The 27006-nt window shown below is 44.9% G+C and overlaps 2 protein-coding genes across 4 annotated transcripts in view; one reads left to right on the plus strand and one right to left on the minus strand.

The window, feature by feature from the left end:
- Positions 1-9410, plus strand: part of stra6 (signaling receptor and transporter of retinol STRA6) — a 66490-nt gene extending 57080 nt beyond the window's left edge. Inside the window, exons 16-18 of the mRNA XM_072282763.1 lie at positions 890-1053; positions 2178-2315; positions 8529-9410. Coding sequence (XP_072138864.1) covers positions 890-1053; positions 2178-2315; positions 8529-8755 — 529 coding nt within the window. The 3' untranslated portion in view covers positions 8756-9410. The remainder of the gene's footprint in view (positions 1-889; positions 1054-2177; positions 2316-8528) is intronic.
- Positions 9411-15710: 6300 nt separating this feature from the next.
- On the minus strand, positions 15711-21504 carry islr2 (immunoglobulin superfamily containing leucine-rich repeat 2). Of its 3 annotated transcripts, none has more exons than XM_072282036.1 (2): positions 20752-21504; positions 15711-18658 (listed from the first exon to the last, which is right to left on the minus strand). In XM_072282036.1, the coding sequence occupies exon 2, from the start codon at positions 18649-18651 to the stop codon at positions 16678-16680; it is 1974 nt and encodes a 657-aa protein (XP_072138137.1). In that variant the 5' UTR covers positions 18652-18658; positions 20752-21504; the 3' UTR covers positions 15711-16677. The 3 variants fall into 3 exon arrangements, with proteins under 3 accessions (XP_072138137.1, XP_072138136.1, XP_072138138.1); XM_072282035.1 differs by having other exon boundaries at positions 15711-19218; XM_072282037.1 differs by lacking the exon at positions 20752-21504 and adding an exon at positions 19087-20541.
- Between the last annotated feature and the right edge of the window lie 5502 nt (positions 21505-27006).

Genomic DNA, 27006 nt, shown 5'->3' on the forward strand with positions numbered 1-27006 from the left:
TAGTGCAAGAGATGGTCGGTGGTGTTCCATTGCTGAGCTGGGGTTCAGGTTGTGCAGGTCAGTTCAAGAACCTGATGACTGTTCTTGAACCTGATGGTTTGGGACCCCTGACCTCTGCCTCTCCTGGTGGTTTAAAAACTTGAGACTGGATCACAAATCTGCCTATATCTTAAAGAGGGAGGGAGGAGAAGATGGCGGCATGATGCAGCGCGCGTGGCCGTTCCGAATGAATATCGGTATGTGTAACTAGGATGCCGTGCACAATCCGGAGTGATGGGGACAGCCGTGAGAAGCGCAGAGGAACATCTGGAGTAACTTCTGAAATGCCTGCTTCGCTGCTGCTGCTACTGTGCGATCGAGAATCTCCAGAGACGAAGGCCCCAAATCCTCGGCTTTGCCTATTGCCTGTTGCCGGGGTCGAAACACTCAGCAGAGATGGTGCTCGGTGTCGGAGGGCTGGTCGGAGGCTCGGAGTTTTTTAGGCGGACTTGGGAGTCCGACTGTGGTCGGATGCTTCCAGTATGCTGCATCGGCAAATTGGCGGCGCTGGAGGTTTACCATCTGTGTGAGATAATGGGACTTTCAAGAGACTCTGAGACTTTTACTGTGCCATGGTCTGTTCTCATCAAATTACGCTATTGCTTTGCACTGTTGTAACTATATGTTATAATTATGTGGTTTTTGTTAGTTTTTAAGTCAGTTTGTCATGTGGTTTCGTGATATCATTCTGGAAAATCATTTTTTTATCATTTAATGCATGCATTACTAAATGACAATAAAAGGGGACTGCGTGACCTCATAATCATAATAAAAGCTGGTTAAGGAGGCAATTGCACATGGAGAATAAAAGTTAATTTTAAATAAAACCTCAAAAACCTTTCTTTTGTAGACGAAGCCTATACATCATCACATACCTGTTGTTTATGTTCAATGTCTTGATTGGGTGTATTGCTGGAGTGTGGAGGATAATCCTTACAGAGACCTTCAACATCATTCACTTCTGTAGGCTGGATCTGAGCCTTCTAAACCGTAGTGTGGAATCATTTGACCCAGGTAATTTAGTTCATTTCTATTTGATTGTGATTGTGTTTCACTGTAAATGTAATGCAATTGGCGTTGTTTGTCCAAAGTGACTTTTAAGATTTTGGGAGGATACAGAGGAGACTTACCAGAATGCTGGATGCATGTCTTGAGGCTGAGCAAGCTAGGATTTGTCTCCTTGGAAGAAAAGAGGATGAGAGGTGACTTGATAGAGGTGTGTCAGATGATAAGTGGCAAAGATCGAGTGGACAGCGGAGATTTTTTGCCTGGGTGGAAATGGCTAATACAAAGGGGCATAATTTTAAGCTGATTGTGTGAAGAACTTACCTCTGTCATCCCCTTTATTCACTCCTCCAGAGTTGTGGGTGCATGAATGCCCTGCTGGGGGTGGGAATAGAGGCAGATGTAATAAGGATATTTGGGCACATGGATGAAAGAAAAATAAAGGGCTATGTGGGATGGAAGAGTTAGATTGATCTTAGTGGGTTAAAAGGTCAGTACAACAATGTGGGCTGAAAGGCCTGTGCTATGCTGTAATGTTATGTGCTAGTCTGGTCAAAGTTTTTTTCTGGATGCCTAATGCAATGCAAACTCTTTCTTGTAAATTTTCCATTTTTTAAAAAAATTGCAGAAGCTGGTAATGGTCATTACTTGTAAACATTGTTGCAAAATGCTGGAGGAACTCAGCAGGCCAGGCAGCACCTATGGGGAAAAGAGTAAACAGTCGAAGTTTTGGGCTGAAGCCCGACTCAGCTGCCTGGCCTGCTGAGTTCCTCCACCATTTTGTGGGTCGCTTGGATTTCCAGCATCTGCAGATTTTTCTCATCTTTGTAAACATCTTTTTCTGTTTCTATCTCGGATGCTGCCTGGATTGCTAATTGTCTCCCCCCCACCCCACCCTCGTGTGCTTGTTTAGTGCAGCATTTTACTTTTCCTGCTGATTCCAATGCTTGTGAGTCTGTGAGTGTCACACACTCTGCACTAGGGGGACAGAAGGGTGCCAGAGACCACATGCCGGGTTCCTTGTCTCCACCTCCGCGATCAGAACATGCCTCATATCTGTGCACCGGTGTAGTCTGTAATGCCTAGTTGACCGTGAGCTGATGCACTTCATCAGTACTTTTTGTTGCTGGCAGGCTATCGATGTTACACAGGCTTCCTGCTGGTCGAGGTCAGCCAGTCCCATCCGCTGATGAAAGCCTTCTGCGCTCTCCTCCTTCAGTCCAGGAGCCTGCCGTTAAGTGGAGGTGACAAGAGAAAAAATGAGGAGGAAGGTCAGTCGCTTGTGGTGTTGGGTGAATGGGACTTGTAGAAACGTTAGTGCTGACTAACTCTGTGCAAAGGCAAACAGTTTCAGGCCATTGGACTGGATTTTGTGAATGTGAAACTTGCTGATGGTCCCTGGGAAGAGCCTTTTCCATCTAGATTATGCCAACTTCAAGTCCCACTCAAAGCACAAACCGGGACAGAGTTTAACTTCCACTCTGGATGGGACTGTATTGTTTCCACCAGCAACAATGGGCCTAAACCTTTCGAACATAGAACAAGTCCTACAGCTCCCAATGTCTGCGTGGAACATGATACTGAACTAAACTCAATCTCTTCCATATCTGCCCGGTGATGCATACCCCTCCATTCCCTACATATTCCTCTCTCTTAAACACCAGTATCAATCTGTTTCCACCAAAATTCAAAGTAAATTTATGTGACCATGTACCACCCTGAGATTCATTTTCTTGCAGGCATTCACAGTAGAACAAAGAAATACAATAGAATCAATTTTTTAAAAACTACACACAAAGGCAGCAGCTATATTTCATTAGAAGTTTGAGGAGATTTGGTTTGTCACGTGAAACACAAACTTCTACAGGTGAACTGTGGAGAGCATTCTGACTGGCTGCATCACCGTCTGGTGGGCTGAGGGGGATGCTACTGTGCTGGATCGAAAGAAGCTACAGAAATATGTAAAATTAATCAGCTTCATTATGAGTACTAGCCTCTGTAGTATCCAAGATTTCTTCAAGGGGTGGCGCCTCAGAAAGGTGGCATCCAATATTAATGACCATCATCACTGAGAGCATACCCTCTTCTCATTGTTACCATCACGAAGGAGGTACAGAAACCTGAAGGCACACACTCATTGATGTAGGAACAGCTTCTTCCCCTCTGCCATCTGATTTTCTGAATGGATATTGAACCCATGAACCCGATTCACTTGTTATTCTGTTTTAGCAATTTTTAATTTAACTATTTAATATGCATACTGTAATTGATATTTTTTCTATATTTATCATGTATTGCATTGTACTGCTTTCATGACATGCCAGCGATATTAAATCTAATTCTGACAAAGACTGACAAACAGCCAGTGGCAAAAGACCATCTGTACAAATACCCCCCAAAAAAACTCTGCTACTACTTGTCTACATCTCCTTATCGTCCACCTACTCGCAGCCCGTTCCAGGCACCACCACTCTGTATTCTTATTTTATATTTTTTACAAAAACTGCTTTGCATGTCTCATTCTTGAACTTTCCTCCCTCACATTTAAACGCATGTTCTCTAGTATTTGGCTTTCCCACCCTGAAAAGAGGGTGGCCAGTGAGGATACTTCTCCACCAAATGAGGTAAAAGGCACTCCTTCCCTCTGCTAGCCTGCAGGTCATCCTTGGGAATGGTGTACTATCTGTTTAGCCGCCCTGATCGGGGTCACGTGAAGCTATGGGAACAGGTGTTGGATGGTTGTTTGAGCAGCTGGTGCATATCACAAGTCCTGGTTACGTGACCACTGACACCAGTCCGATAATCTCTCAGTACTATTGATAATGGCTGGTTTCACCCATCTCGTAAAGACACCACCTAGAAGGGGTCAATGGCAAGCCACTTTGAAAGAAAAAATTTGCCAAGGACGATCATGGTCATAGAAAGACCGTAATCTCCCACGTCAGATGACACATGACGAATGGATGAACCCAGAGAAAAAGGCTAATTAGACAGAAACAACAGGAATTCTGCAGATGCTGGAAATTCAAGCAACACACATCAAAGTTGCTGGTGAACGCAGCAGGCCAGGCAGCATCTCTAGGAAGAGGTGCAGTCGATGTTTCAGGCCAAGACCCTTCGTCAGGGTCTAATTGGACAGAAGTGTTTCCATTTTATAAACCTATCGGGTCTCTTCTCAGCCTCAGCTCCTGAGGAAACAATCCCAGTCTGATTTCCAGCATCTGCAGGTTTCTCTCTTGTTTGTGTTCCAAGTCTGTCCAACCTCTCCTTGTATCATGATTAAAGACTACATCTTGGTAAATGCCTCTGCACCCTCTTGAAAGTCTCCACATCCTTCCAGGTGACCACAACTGCACTGAATGCTCAAGTGTAGCCTAACCAAAGTTTTAACCAGTCCTGACCCGAAACATCAACTGTTTATTCCTCTCTGTGGATGCTGCCTGACCTGCTGAGTTCCTCCAGCATTTTGTGTGTGTTACTCTGTATTTCCAGTAACTATAGAATCCCTTGCTTATGATTTTCTAACCAAACTTTTAATGGCTTTCAACAAACCCTTTTTTTATAATTGCTGGTTGTGCTCAGTTTTACGGACCATTTACTCCAAGAGAAGTGTTGTGATGAGGGTGCAGAGTGGGTCACTAACAGCCCCTGGGATGGAGAGATTTGAGTGCATGAAAGAGCCGTGCTTCTCCTTGGAGTAGAAGAGGTTGCCATTGCTTCAGAGTGAAAATCAGTTTCTTCTGCAGTTGGGCCAGTTACGCAATAGTTTTATCGATAATGAACCGAGAAATGTTTCACAGGGGTTGTTGGTGGTCTGTGATGTGCTGCTTGAACGGATGGTGGAAGTGGACTCGAACTTTCCAAAGATATTCAAATAAAAAGTGACACCAGCATAGTTCTGTTAGACGTGGCACTGTTTTCTATGCATTAAATCATTAAGTTCCATTGCTGCTTTTAATTAAGCCATCAGACATTTATAATTTGAACAGTGCAACACGGAATGGAGCAGTTTGGGGTTCTAGGAATAGAACAGTATAGCATAGTACAGACCATTCAGCCCACAATGTTGTGCTGATCTTTAAGCATACCCCACAATCAATCTAACCCTTCCCTCCTGTGTGGCCCATAACCCTCCATTTTTCTTGCATCCATGCGCCTATCTAAGGGTGTCTTAAATATCCTTAATGTATCAGCCTCTACCAGCAGCAATGGCAGTGTGTTCCAGACACTTTCTGTGGATATTTTTTTAAAAAACAGAACAAAACCCATCTCTAACATCTGGAACACGATAGCAGAGCAGGGGAAGGGGTGTCACGACTGGTAGTGTAGTGGTTGACATAAAGCTATTTGTTAAATGATTGGAGTTCAATTCCTGCCATTGTCCATAAGGAGTTTGTATGTTATCCCTGTGACTTTGGTTTCCTCCCACATTTGAAAGACATCAGTCAGAGTTGGTGAGTTGTGGGCCTGCCATGTTGGCGCCGAAATATGTCGATGCTAGCGGATGTGGTAACACTAGTGGGCTGTCCAGATGAAGGGTCTCGGCCCAAAACGCCGACTGTTTACGCTTTTCCATTGATAATGCCTGGCCTACTGAATTCCTCCAGCATTTTGTGTGTGTGTTGCTACCCAGCACCATCCGCACTGATTTGATGCAAACAACGCATTTCACTCTGTTTTAATGTACATGCGACAAATAAACCTAATCTTTAAAACTCTTTATATCTTGAAAATGCGTAACTCCAGCTGTGTGCATGAGAATGTGAAGAGTGTTCACTGTTCAGGTCTAACATCCTCATTCTGCCAAAAATATCAAATGGAAATGTATCTGTGTGTCTGGTGTCGGTCCTGCTGGAGTTTGCTTTGCCATTCACTGAACAAGCCTTGGGATTTCATTGTGGCTTTCAGCCACCATGGCCCCCCCCCCCCCCATCATTGGTCTGTGTAACAGAAAGGCACCAGAAAAGGACCAGTAACATCATGAAGGATCCCATCCACCCTGCTCATGGACTATTTGTTCCACTCCCTTCAGTTACTTTTCCCAAGAAGTAAGACTGATCAACAACTTCACCCACTACATCCCCAACCACTACTACTTTGTGCATAAGGTGACTGACAGAATGATAGAGTCCTGCACCTAGATTTGCCTTGTGTACGTACAATCAATGAATGTATTGCATACAAGCTATCTTGCATATTTTTAATTGATTATTTTATTATTGTTCCTTTTTTTTTGTGCTGCATTGGATCCAGAGTAGCAATTATTTTACACTTTACAGTTGTGTACTGGACATTAAACAATCTTGCAGCTGGACTTGTCCTTGCATCACACTCTTCCCAAACCAATCGAAAAGCAAACATTTGGAGCATCTAACTGGGATATGCTTCACTGTAGTTACTTTTCATTACCATTTGGTTTTGAAGTTGGGTTCAGGAATTTTTAAGGATGTCAAAGGTTACAGGGAGAAGACGGGCGAATAGGGTTTAGAGGAATAATAAGTTAGCCATGATTGGATGGGAGAACATACTCGATGGGCCGAATGGTGTAATTCTGCTCCTATGTCTTATGGTGTGGTTTCTCTTTGCGATGAAGCCTGAAAGAATTAGAAAATTCCAGTCCATGAAATTAAGCTCCATCTTTCTCTTCACAACCACCATCTCAACTTTTAATGAGATTCAAACCATTCTGATCTGAGTCTGCTGTCCACCAGGTACTTTCATGTCCTGAGCATTTTTAGGACACTTTCTTAAATATTGTGTATCTATACCAATTCTATAGGGTTGATGGCAAAATTCTCAATAGTGTGGAGGTACAGAGGGAACGTGGGGTCCACATCTATCATGCAAGTTAATAGAGTGGTTAAGAAGGTGTATGCTGTTCATTTATTGGGGGTTTGAGCTCAAGAGACACAAAGTAATGTTGCAGCCCTATGAAACTCCCTGATTTACTATTATCTGATTTGAGTTAATTAATATGGTGTCCTTCTGATTTTTTTTTTTTTTTTGTTTAAATGGATTTGAGTTGACGGATTGATATTTTTCTTTTATGGAAGCTTGTATGATGTACAGTTCCGGATTGTGCTCCCAATGGAGTTTTTTCTGCTTGTTTTTTTTTTTAGTTAGTAGGGGTTTTTTTCTCTTATGGTTTTTTTTCTTCAAAAAAGTATTCTTAACATTTTATTTTTTATCATTATTGATATATTGCTTAGCTTTGTTAATCAGTTATTTGCTAATTTAATTCTTCATTGTACATATTGATATATTGACTTGATTACCTTAATGTATTTTTTGTTCTTTAATTAATAAAAAAGATTTTTAAAATGAAAAATGAAACTCTGATTAGACAATCACTTGGGGTATTGTGTTTAGTTCTGGTCACCTCATAAAAGAAAGGATGAAGAAGCTTTAGAGGGCGCAGAGGAGATTTACCAGGATGCTGCCTAGACGAGAGCATGTCTTATGAGGATAGGTTGAAAGAGCTAGGGCTTTTCTCTTTGAATTATAGGAGAATGAAGGGTGACTTGTTGAAAGGCATAAATAGAATGTATCGCCAGAGATGACTTTTCCCACCCAGGATGGAAATCGTAATGCAAGGGAGCATAAACTTTAAGGTGATAGAAGAAAAGTATGGAAGGCGCTGGGGAGAGGTAGTCAGTGGTAATTTTTTTTCAAATACTCAGTGGTGGGTGCATTGGGTGGCGGGGTGAGATATGGTGTTACCAAAAGAGGTGTAAGATGCTCTTTCCCTCTGCTGGCCTGCAGGTCACTCTTGGGCAAGGTGTATCACCTGCTTAGCCCTTCTGCCCCCCCCACCAAAGATCAGGGTCACATGAAGCCATTGGAGGGGGTCATATGAATAGCTGGGTCATATAACAAGTCCTGGTTATGTGACCACTGATGCCAGGCAGACAATCTCTGAAGAGTATTCATAATGGCTGGGGTCGCCCATCTTGTGAAGACACTGTCTAGAAGAAGGCAATGGCAAACCACTTCTGTAGAAAAATTTGCCATGTACAATCATGGTCAAGACAGATTGGAAGACCAGCATCACCCATATCATATGACAGAACATGCAATGATGATGATCGGTGTGTGTGTGAAGTGATACCAGGGGTGGTGGTGGAGGCAGATGTGTCAGGGAGATTAAGGGACTCTCAGGCACGTAGATGAAATAAAAATGGAGGGACGTGGGAGAGAGGGGTTAGATTGATCTTTGAGTAGTTTAAATGGTCAGCACAACATTGTGAATCAAAGGGACTGTACTATGTTCTGTGGTCTGATTTGTTTATGCCAGTGCATCATTTTGTCTTTAAATTTAATGCAGTCAGTCTCCTGCCTTTGATGAAGTGCCAGTCTAGTATTTACCACAGAAACACTTGGGCTCCATCCAACCGATTGCTGCTTAAACCATTGGAGGTTTTGCAGGTTGTTATGTAGTTGCTTGGACCATTGAGGTAATGCCTTTGTTTTGATGCTCTTTGCAGGGATTCAGTTGGTGCCCCATCAGATGTCCATGAAGACGGCAAAGTCCAAACGCATTCGAGCAAGATGGTCCCTGATGTTCACCCTCCTGAACAATCCTGTGTTGATTAGTTCCCGGAGGGCCCCAGTTTGCACATCCACTGATCTGGTTACCAATGGGGAACTTAACTCTGCCTCCAAGCAGGCTCCAGATGACCTTGTTAAAACTGAGCTATGCCAGAAGGAATAGGCTCATGTAAGAACCCGGTGGTGCAAATAATCTAGACCAGCAAGTTGGTTAAAAATCTTGTGTATAGGCTGCGAACTTGTTTATCGGGGGCCACTATTTCCTGTTACAACTTCTGGTCTGATTTCCTGACAATGGTTGGTGTAATTGCAGGGACAGGCCACTAGGTAGCTCAGTGGGCTGTTTCTGAACTTCCTCAAATCTGCCATATTCAATATTGTAAGGAACAATATGTTGTCATTTACTGACCAATTTGTCAATATTAGGGTGATTTATTAGTGGTTACAAATTTCCAGTATACCTTTAATTTAAATGAGAGCAGTAAATGCTGGAAGTACTCAACAGGTCACGTCACACCCAAGGGAAGAAATATTAACTCTTTCTCTTCCCACTGATGTGGCCTGACCTGAGTATTTCACCATTCTTAAATTTCAAACATCTGCAGTTGTTTTAATTTGTTTCTAGCTGTCAGATTTTGTGAATTAAAGTGGGCCAGTTTGAAGTTGTTTACAATGATGTTGCCAATAAGGTATATCAAACTGTGCCATTGTTGCCTCTTAGAGGTATACTTATTTTAAAATATAAAGCTACATTTTATTTTTGAATCTGATAATGTACAAAATTGAAATCTTTTTAAAGTACCAAAAATGATGAAAAATTTGGTGTGAATTTCTCACTGTTAGTCTTAATTTTTAAAATAAATGAGTTTAATCCACATACATTTTTGAACAAGTACATACAATATGCACTGCATTTGTAGGCTGATTCTTTCAATGTTGGGTGATGTTTTTAGAAGAATCTCTGCCAAAGATCAACGTGACGTGCAGTCTGTCTCTGCCTCCAGAAATGCATCGATCTGATTTGTTTTATTTAGTGGGTAAACTGGCATGTGGAGATAAGTTTAATCCCTATATCTGTTGCCAATGATATGGTCTCCTGTCCCATTCAACACTTAAAACAATTTAGTTCCTGTAAATTGTTCTTCTTACAGTGAGAATTGATGCACGTGGATTGTCCACGATATGTGACTTGTCTCGGGTGTATTTAATTTAGAGATGTCACTAAGCGTTCTTTCCAAAAACTTTATACTGTTTGCATGTAACAGCAACCACACCCCAGTACTCCCCTTTGACAGGCTAAGCCAGGTGAGAATTGCCAGAAGCCTTGGACCCTGGTGAGATGGGGACAAGTCAGCTCTGGGGGACTGGACAGCTGAGATTAACAGTGAGATCCAACAGTCAGGAAGGCAGCTCTGCAATGCACCATAGAGAGTGAAGGGCATGAGGAGGCACAGAAGAAGACGTGGCCATCCACTGCAGCCAAGGAAGACCCCAAATGTGATGACTACTCATACCACTGGACCCAGACTTCTGAGTTTGAGAGTGAAACTGTCCCAATGCTTTCCCCTTTTTTTAAAAAAAAAATACCTATCCTGCTCACGTTTCCCGTCATTGTCATATCTGACGGACAACCAATGGCAAATGTAGTTCGAGGTACAAAACACCATTGCTTAAAGGTGGGAACAATCCCAGCTAACTCTCTTTTGCTGGGCCTGGAGCTGGATCTGAAAGAATATCAGAGGGTTTAAGCATTGCATTTAGCATGGCCTCATCTGCTGCTGATATTTAAGTTCCAAAAGCTGATGCTGCTTGAAACCCCGCCAATAGGTTTGCTTCCTGGAATGGTGATTTGTTCTTGTTCCTGTGCTAAATGGCTGATTTAAATTTTCCTGTACTTCAGATCTATTGACTTCATTTGGAATTGTACTTCAGAAACTGGAGCTGTGTATTATGTGTTAGTGCACACCTTTGGTACTTTCCAAGGAAGGGGTTTGGTGAAAATTAGGTTTGACTGTTTTATGGCTGCAAAGATTTGACAAATGAGAACTCTTTCAATCAACATAATCTTCTGTGAAGTTGTGAAAACCTACAGAATGTTTTAATATAATGACTAGCCAAGGATTGTATGCCATATCTCATTGTTGAATAATAGGGCAGCATAAGTTAGTGTAATGCTTACAGTGCCAGCAATTGGGGTTCAAATCCCACTGCAGCTGGTAGGGAGTTTGTGTTCGCCCTGTGACCACATGGGTTTCCTCTGACTGCTCCAGCTCCCTCACACATTCCAAATTAGTATGTTGTGGGAATATCTTGTTGGTGCCAGAAACATGACCACTCTTCAAGTCAGCCCCCAGAACATCCTTACTGTTGGTCGTGGATGCACACAACACATTTCACTGTTTTGATGTACCTGTGATGTAAAGTTAATCTTTATAACATTAAACTCTGCAGATGTGTGAACACTTGTAGAACCAGGCAGGGTATAAAGATATAATATTTTATCATGTGAGGAATTTAAAGTCCTCCTCCAGTCAGATGTGTGGCATTTGTTCTGGAGAGCAACATTTTTGTAGTTATCTGCCAAACGTTCATTCCTCCCAGGCCAATTTCCATTTACAACTAAAATTCAGGTTCTGTGAAGCAAAAAGAACAAAAAAGACTGCAGGAAAGGGAAGGGGAAGTGGGATTACTGTGCCCTTCAATTCCAAATTAAGTGTTTGTACAATGAATGGTTAATGTCAGCTCATGTTGATAGGGGAGGGTTCAGTGCTTGAATTCTCAGTTTGGGAAGTGTTGAGAGTTTAGGACCAATCTGGTTCATTTGCCAAATAAATGTAAAAGCAGTTGTTCCATTTGTTTATGTACAGTCCTGCCACTTAATGTCATCTAAGGTTAATGGCTTAAATTGTTTACTTTATCACTTAAGCTGTTACTCATAATTTTCTTCGGAGACGAACTGCAATGGGCACAGTGGGAGTAAGACATAAAATCAGAGAGGACCTCGGTGGGTAACTCAATATCTGTGGAGGGAAATGGACTGTCAAAACCTTTCATCTGGCCCTACAGTTTGGGGGGAGGGAGGGATGGACAGATAGAAAGCATAAAAAGAAAGATGGAAGTGGGTGGAACAAGAGCTGGGAGGAGAGGGGTGGAAGGGGGTTTGGTGGGCAGATGGATGAGGAGTGTAAGTGGGAATGATAGAAGCTGGGAAGTGAGAAAAGGTGGAAGATAGAATCTGATAGAGGAAGGTGGAGGATTGATTAAAGAGGGGGAATTTGGAAGGTGTGTGTGTGGGTGGGGGAGGAAAGGATGATGAGGGGAGGGGGGCAAGATGGATCATAGTCATAGAAAAGTACAGCACAGAAACAGATCCAGTCTATGCCGATCTATTCAAACGGCCTGCTCCTATTGACCTGCACTAAGACTATAAACCTCCGTACCCCTGACATCCGTGTACCCATGATCAGGAAGAGAGAGGCAGCAGTTACTAGAAGATTTTGTATTTTTGTTTCCTCTTGCTATTCTACAATCAAAAATGAGATTTATGTGCAATTGGCATTGACTAAAAGATTAACTTCATTTGTCATGTACATCGAAACACATATAGTGAAATGTGTTTGGATCAAATCAGTCCGCAAGTGTTGCCATAGTTCTCGTGCCAACATGCCATTTCCGCATCTCACTAGCTCAAACCCATACGTCTTTGCGATGTGGGGAGAAACAGGAACAGCTGGAGGCAATCCATGCCGTCACGGGGAGAATGTACGGACAGCCGCGGGAATCGAACCAGGATCAGACACTGCTGTAAAGCGACCTGCTAACCCCTACACTACTCTGCCTCCTACCATTAAAACTCATTCTTTCAGCCCCAATAGGAGAAATTGGGCTTCACAATCTCTTATCTTACCGCTGCCTTAAACTCAATGAATTCACTGCATGAGCTTTTAACCGAGTTGAAGGTTCCTTGTTCTGGCTCCGCACATACCTGCACATTTCCCTAACTTAATGTGGGTTCTTCTTGGTGATCCTGCGGGTCTTTGGTGGCAAGGTGAGGAGGACCAGCTGTGTATAATTCAGCGGTTTGGAATGTTGCTTCACCCACTCAGTTCTTCCAGCAGAAAGACCCAAAGCGATGAGACCAGAGGTAGAAGCCCGGGAAATGGAGAACTCGAGGTTGGAAGCCAATGTCTCTGCCTGAAGGCTGTTCGTGTGACGTCCCGGGCAACATCCCTCCTTGAGTCCATTTCATACTGAAGTCACCATTACGAAAAGTACGAAAAATGTTACGGTTCTTTAACTAGGACAACGTTAACCCAGCCCCAGGCTGTTAGATGTTTTACAAACGGACTGGGGCCCCGAGGGAGCCTGTTTCAATATGCATGTGGCAAATAAAACTAATCTTTCCAAATCGTGTTTTTTTTATATTTCATCTATGTCTAGGTCTCTTAAATGTCTCCGAGGTACCTGACTTCACCACGCCGGCAGTACTCCCCACGTATCAACCATTCTCCGTATGTATGTTTAAAAAAGGCGGCATAGTACCGTAGTGGTTAGCACTAGGCTTTACGGTACAGGTGACCCAGGTTTAATTCCCGCCTCTGCCCGTGAGGAGTGTGTACGTTCTCCCCGTGAACGCGCGGATTTTCTCTGGGTACTCCGTTGTAAATTGTAAATTGTCCCGTGATTTGGCTCAGATGAAATCGTGGGCTTGCTGGGCGTGGCTTGAAAGGCCGGAAGGGTCTATTTTGGACTCTGTCTCAATAAATAAAAACTACCTCTGACATCGCCCTTCCTCAGCCCACACACCCCAATCCCCGCCTAGCACTTCTCGCGGGCGAGCCCTAACCATGTTCTCAGAATAATATAATTCTGATGGTTCTGACCTGCTGCATTTAAATCCTTGTAGAGAATCTTTCAAACCTATTTAAATGGAAATGACTGGTCACGCCAGCTCTCCTCTGACTCGCGGCAACACTCCGCACAGTCGGGTGGGGCACTGCATACATTTAGAGAAGTCACTGAATGCATTTAGTGAAGCCATTAGTACGGTCAACTGGCGAGCTGTCTTTACTGTACATGGGTTAATTGAAGCCTTGCTCTCTGTTCTCCTGTGGTGACGAATTAAACCCATTCCAACCATCAGCCTCCAGAACTAGCGCGGATAACTTCACTCACCTCAGTCCTGAGCTCATTCCACAGACTCCCGAGGACTCATGTTCTCGATATTATTTATTTATATAAGTATTTGTTTGTCTGTTTGTATTTACACAGTTTTGTCTCCCATTCATTGTATGCCAGTAGTTTTTCATTGATTCTGTTGTATTTGTTGTTCTATCGTGAATGCCCACAACAAAATGAACTTCGGGGTAGTATATGGTGACATATATGTACTTGCATACTAAATTTACTTTGAACCATGTGCAGTTACGTAGGGCGGTGATTCAGTGTAATACAGAGATGGTGGTGATTGAATAGTGGAGAGACCAGTACTATGCTGAAAGGGGTTGATTTTCATTTTGGGGGCTGAGCGGTCACGGCCACTGGCGAAGGGACAGGGTTTTCTTTCTGTATCTCTGTAGTTTGATAATCAGCCGAGGCCAAACGCCCTACTTTGTCAGCAGGAAGAGGTTATAAAGTTAAGAAGATGGGTGGTGCAGGGCTACGGCAGCGTCAGCGGGTTCAGTTCCTGCCACCGTCTAAAAGGAGTTTCCCCGTCACCCAGTGGGTTTCCTCCGGGCGCTCCCGTTTCCTCCCACAGTCCAAAGACGTACGGGGGTTAGGCGGTTAATTAGTCCCATCGGTGTCATTGGTCTCGATGTGCTGGGAAGGCCTGTCACCGTGCTGTATCTCTAAATAAGGAAATAAATAAATCCGGACACCAGTCGCGTGTTAATTGGCTGCTGTAAATTTCTCCCCTGGTGTGTAGCTGTGGGTAGAATCGGGGAGAATTGATTGGGAATATGGGGATGTTGATGGTCGGTTCGGTGTAGTTGGGCCGAAGGACCAGTTTCTTTGCAATACCTCTCATACCCCGATTTTGCTCGGCAGTCCTGAATGCTTCTGCGTTTCTCCCGCCGGGAGGCTGGGATAAATCTAACTTGCAGTGAAGCCTGGGTGGAGGAGACCGCACAGAGACCAGCGGCGGGCGAAAGGCACATGGCCGCCGCTCCTGAGCACTGACTGCAACTGTCCTTAAAGGCTTTTAATCTACTCTCCATAAGGATCCTGTGTGTGACGCCCCATCCAACATTTCTCCTTTAATCTATTTCGCACTCAAGTCACCATCAAGTAATGTACTAAAATTTTTTCCGGTTCCTTAACTGGGATAATGTTAGCCCAGTCCCCGGCTTTTGGATGCTTTATAAATGGTAGGCGACAAGTAAAATGCTGAAAAATGAAATCCACCTTGAAATGCATACCGTAAATACAGTAATTTTATATTGATGCCAAATATTACTACTTCTGTTAATTTAGGTGGGACTTAATGCAAATTTCACCGTCAAAGTTTTTTAGAAACTCCTTCCCTTTGGCCATCAAATGTATGAACGGTCCATGAACGCTGCACACTTTTGAACTATTTATTTTAGTTATGACTATATAGTAATTTTGTTTATTTCGCACTGTACTATCACAAAACGACAATTTTCACGACATGGGTCGGTGACCTTGATCCTGATTCTAAACGAGGGTGATCGTGAACCCATCGGTACCAACAGATAGTGTCCGCGCTGGTAAAAAAAAATACTTAAATGGTTAGCTGTGACCCAGTATGGAACGAGCTGCCAGACGAAGTGAACATCAACAACGCGTAAAAGGCATTTGAATAGGTACGTGGATAGGAAAAGGTTGCAGGTAACACGCGGGTAAACGGGGCTTGGAGGAGCATCTTGGTGCGGCAATGACCGGTTGAGCAGAAGGACCTGCTTCCGTATTGTATTGCTCTGTCACTCCAAACTCCCAGACTACAATGTGATCGTTAAACGGAATGCACATCTTCGGGAAGCGGAATGTTTCCAAGCCGCAATTCTGTGGAAGGACATGCCGGGACTGAGTGAAGCCCCTTACAGGGAATAGAAAGAGGGAGAGCGCGCTTGGACCCAGAGAGGTTGGAGTCGATTAGAAAGGAACAGGGAGGTAGTACAGAGGACTTGACGTGAGGAGTTGTCAGGCTCCACGGCTTAATCCCAATAAGACTCGCACTCAGGAACAAACTCAATTTCTTTCTGTCAAGGAAAATTTCCAACTAGTTCCAAATAAACTTTTATGTTTTTGTTTTAATGTATTGAATACAGAGATAAAGCATATCGAAGGGTGAGTCAAAGGCGGGCAGGACAGGTGGTTGGCCGGGGTTTCAAAATCTCTCAATCTCAATCTCAATCTCAATCTCAATCTCAATCTCAATCTCAATCTCAATCTCTCTCTCTCTCTCTCTCTCTCTTTCTCTCATACACACACCAATGGCCCCACAGCTCGACAGCGACACCGAAGACGATACCCTCGTACACCCCAGGGAGTGGCCGGTCCCATTAATGCACTCCGTATACACACCAAACACTACTTCCATTTACACAGACTAATTTCCGAACATAACACGGGGGCCGGGAGCTGTTGGCATGGAGTGTGCTATCTGCAGTGGACGGTGTAGTGGACGGACATTGCACTGGTAAACACCGAGAGATACACACATTAGCGTCACTACATCAATGCAGGAGGAGGGAGGGTCGTAGTGAAGACATACAGTACTTCCCAAGGAACTGTACAAGGGTCGACAATGGAGTATTAACCAAGCACCTTATGTTTTTCTCTGACAAAGACTAGTTCACGAAAGCTGATCGTACGTATTCTCCATTACCCCCGCATCCTTGAACTGGGAATTGGACCTAACTGCTCCTAATTCCCGAACAGTGTTGTGTGTGTGTGCTTTTTTAAAAAAAAATCAACAGCAGGATTCTGATATCGTAACAAAAACCACGGCCGTTCGGCCATGTGGAGGTCCAGAGTTTTGTAGAGGAAACGGGGGCTTTTAAAATATTATTTCGGCTGGAGTTGGTTGGACTCGGGGCGTCTGCTCCTCTGCCTCGAGGGTCAGCGCATGGGCCGCCTATAATTCCCGTTGATCTCCTGATTTATGTCCACAGCTTCGGCGCCGAGCGGCAGACGGTCGCTGTACTCGGAGCAGATCTCAAATTCGTCCTGGTTGCCTTTGGCGTGAGACTCGGCCTCCAGGCTCGCCCCGCCTGCCTCGCTGGGCTCGTAGTCCTGGGCCGAAGCATGCAGAGAGGAGGCGGCGGCCTCGAACGGGCTGGTCGCATCCTTCCCCACTTTCCCCGGCGCCTGTGCCTTCATGATCAACTTGTAGGTCTTGCCCTGGTATTTGTACATGAGGTGACAACAGGTCGCTCCCAGCAAAGGGACGGTGGCCAAGCCTAGGAGGAAACAACTGACCACGATCATGATCAGCAGCGATGGAATCTTCCTCCTGGTGGTAAAGATCACCTGAACTTGGCAATCCAGGCCCGTGTAGGTAAAGCAGAGGGTGTAGTTGGAACCCGGCCTCAGGTTCTGGAAGCGGTAGGAGTTGACCCCAGTCTCGATCATGGACCACTGGACCACAGACGCGCCGTCCGCTCCCTGGCCCCTGCACAGGTACAGCATCTGCGGCCTTCTGACTGTCGGCGAGCTCTGAAAGGGGGTCAGTTGTACCCTGGCGTCGTTCTCGCTCACCTCCAGGGCGATCACTCCGAAGTCGAAAGTGTGCTGCTTCATTTGGGAGCTCTGGTTGAAGGCGTGGTTGGAGATGTAACGGCTTCCCTCTCTCCTCACGCAGCTCTGGGCGTCCGGCGTGCTTGGCGCGGGTGCCCAGGTCGGAGGGGTGCCCATGGTCGGGTCCGGGCTCCCGACCATCCCTTGCAGGCTGGGCAGACCGGCGGCGCTGACTTTGACATGCGGCCTCTGGGTGGTGCTGGGGCTCAGAGCGGGCTCCTTAGTGTAAACGGGGCCACGCTTCGATGTGGGACTGAGGACCACTTCCAGAGAGGACTCGTTGTTCCCCACGAGGTTTGTGGCCAGGCAGGTGTAGAGTCCTTCTTCGTACTTGGTCAGGCGGGGGATAACGAGGGTACCATTCTTAAGGACCACCAGCCGCCCCTGGTCTTCCTTCCCAGCCACCAACTCCCTCCCCTCCTCTCTCACCTTCGCCTCGTTCAGCTCGACCTCTCTGTTGGCCGTCTGCACCTTCCACCTGATCTGGGGAAGGGGGTTGCCCGTGGAGTTACAATGCACGGTGAGCGTCTGGCCCTCGAAGAAGCCCGCCTTGTCCTTGCTGCCCTGGTAGCTGAGGTAGACCGAGGGCGCCGAGCACTGCAGCGGGGGTAGGTCCATCACCGCCGTCCCTTTCAGCTCGGGCGGCTCCGAGCACTTGATGTCCTGCTTCTCCGGGATGGAGATAAGCGCCTGCTGGATCCAGTCCTTAAGCCACTCCAGTCGGCAGTTACAGGAGAAGGGGTTACTGTAGATCTGTAGGTGGGACAGCGAGGTGAGCGAATCGAAGGTGCCCTCCTCGAAGGTGCGGAAACGGTTACTGTTGATGCGGAGGGAGCGCAGGTCCCTCAGGGTGGACAAAGCGTCCCTGGGCAGCCCGAACAGGAGGTTATTGTTCATCTTCAGGAGCTGCAGATCGGTGAGGTTATACAAGTCCTGCCAGGGGAACCGCGCGATCTGGTTGTGGCTGATGTCCAGGTTTCTGAGCTGCGACAGTGGCGCCAGCGTTCCCTCCTCGATAGTGGAGATTTCATTGTGCGCCAGCCAGAGGGAAGTGACTTGAGGCACCTGGACGAAGGAATTCCGGAGCAGCGACTTGATCTTGTTTGCCGAGAGGCTGAGGGTGGTCACGTTCTGGGGCAAGCCGTCGGGAACGGAAGCGAAGTTCTTGTAGGCGCAGTCGGCGAACTGGTGAGAGTATTTGTCCTGGCAAACGCACAGCTCGGGACAGGCGTGGACCGGGCTCCAGAAGCCAGCCAGGCACCAGGCTCCCAGCAACACCAATCCGTCTGCCATCATCTCCTCCCTGGGAAAAGAAATCACACAAACACACACAGACGGCGACAACGTGTTTTTTCAATGCACATCTCGCCCCAACCCTAAAACCAAAACACGGGGACTGGACATCTGGAATAGAAACAGGTGGTGTTGGAAATACTCACCAGGTCAGGCAGCGTTGGAGGAGAGAGAAGGAGACACAATGTTTCAGGATTAAAAGTCACTATGCTAGAATATTAACACTTTCCCTCTCTCTCTCCATTGACGCTGACTGCCCTGTTCAATACTTCCTCTGCTTGTCGGCCATTCGGTCCATCTGGGGCGTTCCCTCCATGGGCCCTCTCTGATTAGTCCCACATCCATCCCGCCCATACACCCACACACTGATTTCCGCATTAATTTCCCTCATGCCTCCCGCCGCCCTCTCTAACAATTCCCCTTCGCCAAACTGGTTACCTTAAATCCGTGGACCCCGGCCCGTGGGATACAGTCTCCTTATTTCACTCCATCAAAATTTAATTCGGATATTTCCTTCAGCCTGTGGTGTTTTTTTTTCTGAAGGAGGCTGTCCCACGTCTCTCCGAGGAACTGGAGCCAAGAAGCAGCCGGTTCCCGGGAAGCATCTCATCAGCCCGGCAATAATAGGTGATGACATCTAATTAAAACACACGCGACGTCCCGTGCTCAACACGGGTTCTGCGCACGCACGCACACACCACACACACACACACACACACACACACACACACACACTTATAGTCAGACACATACACAGACACACACGCACACATACTTACAGACACACACACACATGCACAGAGACACAGACACATACACAGACACGCACACATACTTACAGACATACACACACACGCACACAGACACTTACAGACATGCACAGACACACACACTTACAGACACACAGACACACATACACACACACGCAGACACACACACACACACACACACACACACAGACATATATAGTCAGACACATACACAGACACACATACTTACAGACACACACACACACATGCACACACACACACACACACACAGTCAGACACATACACAGACACACACGCACACATACTTACAGACACACACACACACACACACACACACCGCACAGGAATTCTCACACTCCGAAAGCTATTCACTCGCAACTATAGAAATTCTATAGAAACTCGCAGTATAGAAACTTGATTCTAACTTTATTAAATCAAACTAATCTATTTACCCATTCATTGAAATGTAAGCTTTGAATTTAGATGTTCTAAACATTCTCAAAATTAGCATGCAATAAATTCAATCTTCTGACCCAACAAACTACAAGAATCAAATATTTTTTATACTGCATTCCTTTCCCCATCGGGAAATAAAAATAAATGCCAAGTGAGGAATTCGGCCATGTTAATCCGAGAATCAAAGTTCTTTAACAATTACAGCCAGGGTTGTTAATACAAATTTTGTCTCTGCAACAGTATTCATATTTGGAACTATGAGCTAGACTGCTTGCATTTTCAGTTAGGGAACTCTGATTTGCAACTCCGCGTGTTTTGAAGAGAATGCGATTTCAAACAATCTAGCATTTCGTGTAAGGAATGAGAGTTATCAAAGGGAGATTGACAGACTGTTAAATTACATCGCGCTCCATTCCAAAATGAAACGGCCTCCGTGCCGGCTGCGTCAGATAATTGCAATCGAGGTAATGTTTGGCATCTAATTCTGAGGATCTTAAAGATTTACGATCCCGATTTTGAGGATTTACGATGCATTTCTGATTTATCAGACGCCGGCATTAAACCGAATTCATTCCACAATCGAGACATTTCGTTGATAATTCTGATTTAGACGTGTGGATTATTTGCAGCATAAAATATTAATTAAAACGTCGTTTTGAGATGCGTATATGCATTTCAGATGTCTGCATCTCTGTGGGAGAGATTGCTGTAAGCACAATGATATTCTAAATTGCAAAACTGAATTCCAGCCGACTTTCCCCCTTGGTTCTATTTACATTAATAAGGGCTTGTGTTTTGTAAACTCTTGCATGTATATTATAGTTGGTGTTACTATTACCCATGAGTTAAACGGGAATTAATTTAATTTTTATCTTACCTTTTAGATGATGAGATTGATAATCTATAGTTGCTTTGGAAGTCCGAACACACCCGAACGCCGTTGGACTTTGGCCCCGTAATTTACACGTTTCTGGATAAAAGTGGCGAGACGTTGGCGGAAGGTTCCAGCTGCTCTAGACCGGAGAGTGGGAGCTCGCTTCTTGCAGGGGTCGTGTCGGGTCCAAACAGCATTTTCGCCGCTTTTTTTTTTGGGAGGGGAGGTTTGCAGATGGACGCACGCCCGTGCTTGAGCTGACAGATTTTGCCAGGGATGTCCGAGCGCGCTCCCGACAATCACGAGGACGCGCAACTTCTCCCAGGTACCGCGCCTCCTCTTTAGAGCAAAAGCATTCAGGAGTGATGGAGACAGACAGAAGGAATGCGCGAGGGTGAAAGGCTGTGTGGGGAGAGGTGAGCGAGAGGAAAGGGGAGGAATGTGAGATAGCGGGGCTGCGTGTGGGAGAATAAACCGGTGAAAGGGAGAGAGTGTGAGAGAGAGTTTGAAAAGGAGTGTCAAAGGTGTAAGATGGCGAGAGTGTGAGAGAGAGAGGTTGAAAGGGTGACGGTGTAAAAGGGGGTGTGAAACGTGTGAGGGGAGAGTGCGCAAGGGTGTAAGAGGGAGAGAGTGTGAAAGTGAGAGGAGAGAATGTGAGAGAGAGTGTGAAAGGGTGTGAGAGCGAGAGAGAGTGAGAGAGAGAGTGTGAAAGGGTGTGAGAGGGAGAGAGTGGGAGAGGGAGAGAGCGTGAGAGGGAGAGCGTGTGAAAGTGAGAGGAGAGAATGTGAGAGAGTATGTGAAAGGGAGAGAGTGTGAGAGAGAGTGTGAAAGGGTGTGAGAGGGAGAGTGTGAAAGGCTGACAGCGAGAGAGCGTGAGAGGGAGAGAGCGTGAAAGTGAGAAGGAGAGCGTGTAAATGGGCGTGACAGGGTGAGTGTGTGAAAGGAAGAGAGTGTGAATAGTGTGAGATGTAGAAACTGTGAACTTGTGAGAGGAGGAGAGTATGGAAGGAGTGAGAGAGCAGCGTGAAGGGAAGACTGAGTGATGGAGAGAGTATAAATGCTCGTGAGAAGCTGTAACTGTGAGGGATGGACAAGCATCATCTCGCGGATGAACAGAAAACCCGATGTAATACCTTAATGCAGAGGCAGGTCCTGACGTCCGAGTTCTATAATCTACTCCCCGTGGGCGATCTGCTCAATATTTAACACAACAGCATGATTTTAAAACCCCATTTGTTGCACGCCCGCAAAAAATAGTTGAAGTTTTCCCATTATCGGGACTCCGAGAGCCGAGTCGGAGCTGAGAGAAGGTCAGGGGACAGAAAGGGACAGAAGGCACCCCACACGACGCCGACACCCACGGCAGTGCGACCGACCACGCCGGCCTCTCGCAGCCGGTATGTGCACGGCAAATCCAGGTTCATTAGATCGACAGGTAGAGGATAGAGATCATTTATGCAGATAGCTGAATCTTACATACGATCAGAAATAGTGTAAGTGCTTGGAGGAATATATAGATAGAGAGGGCAGATATTTTGATGGAGAGAGGGATAAATAGATGGATAGAGATACAGTGAAAGAGAGAGGGGTGCAAGTTTAGAAATAGAGAGACCGACACAGATACGTAAGTGTTTAAAGAGTTTATATGTATGTATGTGTGTGTATATATATATATATATATATATAATTGGCTCCAATATAATTTATAAAATGTCCGCCTTGTTTCGGACAATGTCACCGTATTCTTACTTCGAAATCTGCTGAAAGGATGGGGGAGAAGTTAGGGGGGTAGTTGATTGTAGACATGCCCTCTTTCCCCGGTTCGATGCCGGAATTTCACCGTCGCTCGGGTTGGGCCGCCCGTCCCCGCCCTCCTACCCCTCCGGGTGACCAGCGGCGTCCCGCGACCGATCGGCGGCCGGAATTTGACAACTTGTTCGGGAGAAGTGGGGCGGGGAAGAGGGGGACAAGTGTGAATAAAATTGGCCGGGTGCCAGCTTTCTTCTTGTTAAACTAAATCCGAGGCTCGGTCCATTGTTAGTACCCCGGGGCAGCCGGACACACCCACTGGGAACCGACACAATCTCGCTGCGTTTCTTCTGAACAATCTCAGTACCACACGCGTATTTAAGGGAATACTTAGGCGAAAGGCTAAAGATGAATTAATCTAATACAACCCATCAGTACTTCAAAGACTGAAGCATTCGGAGTTACAATAAAATGTTACTGTGAGGAATTTTCGCCTCCATTTTGGCATAATCGATAAAGGCTTAACAAAAAGGTAACTCGATGATAGCGGTATTAAAGGGGACATTTCTAAAGTTAAGACTAATTTATCTCTGGGATTAGGGGATGAGTTTTGAGCCTGTTTTTGCTTTCCTTGGGAAGATTAGGAAACTGAATTGAAATGTCTGAACCTGTTTGAAACCCACCTCCGAACGAAATTAAAGAGTTAATTCAAACCATTGCATGCGTGCTTTAGATGTAATGGTGTTCATGAGTTAATTGAGGGAACGTTTTGCCATCTCACCAGCCAAATGAGATGCATGCAACAGTTCCGAGCAGTGACGCCCTGTTTCTCTCTAGTCGTTGTATCCAGTTAGAAATACAAATGTGCCCTATCAGCCAAATATTAACACTATTGTCTGCAGGTAAAATGAAGGCAAAGTAGAGAGGGAAAAGAAACTAGACTGAACCCGGGAGCTGGCTGCGTGTTTATGATGAAATGTGAGTATTTTCCCCCCGAGAATGTCAATTTATTCAAACCTGCTTTCGAAGAGGAAAATGTTTAATTCTCGACATTCCGATCCCAAATCTTCACTTATAATAAAATGCGGCTTTCAATTCAATCCACCGACTCGATTTGGAGCACGTCCGAGTTGGCCGCTGGGATCTGGGTATAAAATCTGTTACAAATCGGAGGTCTAATTGCTATCCGACCCGGTGAAACGTGGTCATGGACGATAAACAAAAAGGAGCCGGTACGGCAACTAGCTGCTTAAATACATAAAACAGACGCTCAGATTAAATGTATCGTACATAGCCAAATTCTACCCACCTACAGATACATTTTTGTACATGTTCATTAACACGTATCAAAATCTAAACGTGCACACAAATACACAGACATATAAATGCACCGCCATCTAGAATTTTAAGTACATGTATTCTGTAAAGAGATCACACACGCACACACATGTTGAGTTTATATAGATCAAACTTTAATATTTTAATGCAAAAATAATTTGCCGTAGATTCCAGCATCCGCATTCTCTTCCGTGTTCACTTAATATTTTAATCTTCGTAACATATATTCAAAACGGTTTATAAAATCCAATCGAAGCAAATTTTACTCCGGGGGATATCGAAATACCTTCTATTTTAAGCGAATGAGCGAAGAAAATGAAATCAAACACACTGGTATGTAATTGTCCTTTTTAATCGCGAAATCGTTTGAAATACTGTAAATGTTATTATCCAGTGCTGTGTAAGATAAAAGAAAAATTTTATTCAACTGTGTTCACCCTCCTCCTCGACCATTTTATCTGAAGATGTCTGGGCAAAAAATTCTTTGTGTCCAATTGCTATCCATTCCCAACTACTGTGAAATCAACCTGGTTCGGGGCTGCATAAGATTACTGAAAAAAATCAGTTGACACAAAACATATGGTGGAGAAATACTTATATTGACACTTTAATATTTTTTAATCCTCAGCGACATACACTGTTTGTGTTTATTTGTGGTCTTCCGTTGCTATAGCCAATCCTCTTCAAGGTACGACGTGGTGCGCGTTCAGAGATGCTCTTCAGCACACCACTGTTGGTTATTGTAGTTATTTGAGTTATTATCACCTTCCTGTCAGCTTCAACCAGTCTGGTCATTCTCCTCTGACCTCTCTCATTAACAAGACATTTTCGCCACAGACTGCCTCTCTCTGGATTTTTTTTAAAATTTTCGCACCATTCTCTATAAAGTCTAAAGGTTGTTGTGTATGTCAAAGTCCCAGGAGACCAGCAGTTTCTGAGATATTCTGACACAATCATTCTACGGTTAAAGTCACTTAGATCACATTACTTCCCCATTTTGATGTTTGGTCTGAACAACAACTGAACTTCTTGACCATGTCTAGATGCTTTTATGCATTGAGTTGCTGTCAAATGATTGGCCGATTAGATATTGCACTAACAAACAAAATTACAGGTGTACCTACTAATAAAGTGGCCACTGGGTGTAAATTCAAATACAGTTCAGCTTTTCTAACACAGTTAAAGGATTGCCAGGTCACCATTTTCGAATTCAATTCCTCCCTTCCACACTCTTCTGCCAAAATTAGTGCAAAGATTAAGGTATGATACAGTGCAAAAGTTTTTTGAAAATTAAAAAAAAACTTGCAGATGCTGGAAACCTGAAATAAAGTCAGAATGTATTGAAAATACTCAGCAGGCCAGGCAGCATTGGCGTGCTGGAAGGAAGTCCTCAACCTGAAAGGAGAAGCCTATTTCTCTCTCCACAGACGCTACCCAATCTGCCGAGTGTCCCTGCATTTTCTTTTCGATATGTAAATGATTTTATTGTTTAAAGTTGTTTTCATTTTCTCTCTCGACTTCTGATTTTCATCTTCAAAAGGGTTTGAATGAATTCTTCAGGCCATGACACTCGGGGAATTGTACTATTATTATTTCGTGACTGTAGTGCTATCATAGCAATACATATGAAGTGTGCCGCATGTGACTGTCTATGCTGTTTTACACTTGGAGGAACACTTTTTCGTTTAGCTGTATGCACATGAATGACAATCAAATTTACACTTGAACTTGAAACCGAATTCCTTATTTTTGTCCGCCTCCAGCTCCGATGCTCAGGAATTACCGAAGATCTGAAGCATTAAAATGCAGATGGATTTTTAACACAGATGCAAGAAACCTCCAATAAAAACAGAAAGCCCAGCAGATCAGGCAGCATGTGTGGAGAGAGAAACAGAGTTAAGGTTTCAGGTCGGGACTCGTATGCCGTGACTTACTTTTTACGTGAGAGGCCATTGTAATTTGTGTCTCAAACACCCACTCTCTCCTTTTCTGAAATTTGCAATCGATACAGTGTAACTACAATGCTCAAACAGAATTCATTGAATCGGAGTCACGGATGTGGAAGGATATTCTGCCCAGCCGGCCCCTGCTAGCTCTACGGAAACTGCTCTCTTGCTAATTCCTCTTCGCCTCGATCGCGTCCAGTTTTATTGTGAACTATAGAGAGTCAGTGCCTGACAAGCTTATGAGATCTTGAACCAACTTAGGGTAGTGAAGATTGCTACGGAAATGCAAAATGCGGTGAATTATGTTTCTGCACGCTTTCAGATAACCGAAGGTTTTCTCCCCCCTAAATTATTCGCACACATCTGATGGAGTGAGATGTGGGGTCATTCCTATCGGGGCTGCGTCGCATTCGTTTCCAAACACAGCTGCTCTATCTTCCACTAAAAAGCTGTTTGTTGGCATGATTTGTTAAAAGTTTGTATTTTCAACGCTTTAACCCCAAGCGCCGGAAAAAGCAACAACAGATTCTCCCGCCAGCTGTTCATCCACAACTCATTTAATTTGCTTAGAGATGTTTATGTACCCTTAAACTTGGAAGTGGCTGGGGCGGGCGGTAATGGAAAACTGGCTGCTCTTCAGTCGTAACCTAGTGAACGTGTGTAAAATCACGAGGGGCATAGAAAAGGTGAACATGCACAGTCTTTCCCCCAGGGTTGGGGAATCAAGAACTACACGGTTTAACGTGGGAGGAGAGAGACTTAATAGGGACTTGAGAGGCAACATTTACACACAGATGATGATCAGTATAGACCAGAGAAAAAGGCCCTTCGGCCGGTCTAGTCCCTGCGGAACTGCACCTGGAATGAGCTCTCAAAGAAATGGTTTAGGCAGGTGCAGTAAGGACATTCAAAAGGCACTTGGACAAGTACAGGAATAGGGAAGGGGTTAGAGGGACCAGCTGAAGTCTGTTGTATTGCTTCATGAATGTGCTGGTAAATGGGATTAGAGTAGAAAGGTATTTGTTAGTCATCATAGACACGATGGGCTGAATGGCCTGTTTCTGTGCTGTAAGTAACCATAGCTGATTTAACTGACAACTATTCCCCCATAATTGTGCTGAGAAACCGAAATGGGTCACATGCAGACGGATGAGAGTAGCCCAGGTAAATATCTTGGCTGGCACGGCTGAGTTGGGCTGAGGGGCCTGGGTTGGTGCTGAATGGC

Source organism: Mobula birostris, chromosome 18 (assembly GCF_030028105.1).
Source record: "Mobula birostris isolate sMobBir1 chromosome 18, sMobBir1.hap1, whole genome shotgun sequence".
In the NCBI taxonomy this organism is placed as follows: Eukaryota; Metazoa; Chordata; class Chondrichthyes; order Myliobatiformes; family Myliobatidae; genus Mobula; species Mobula birostris.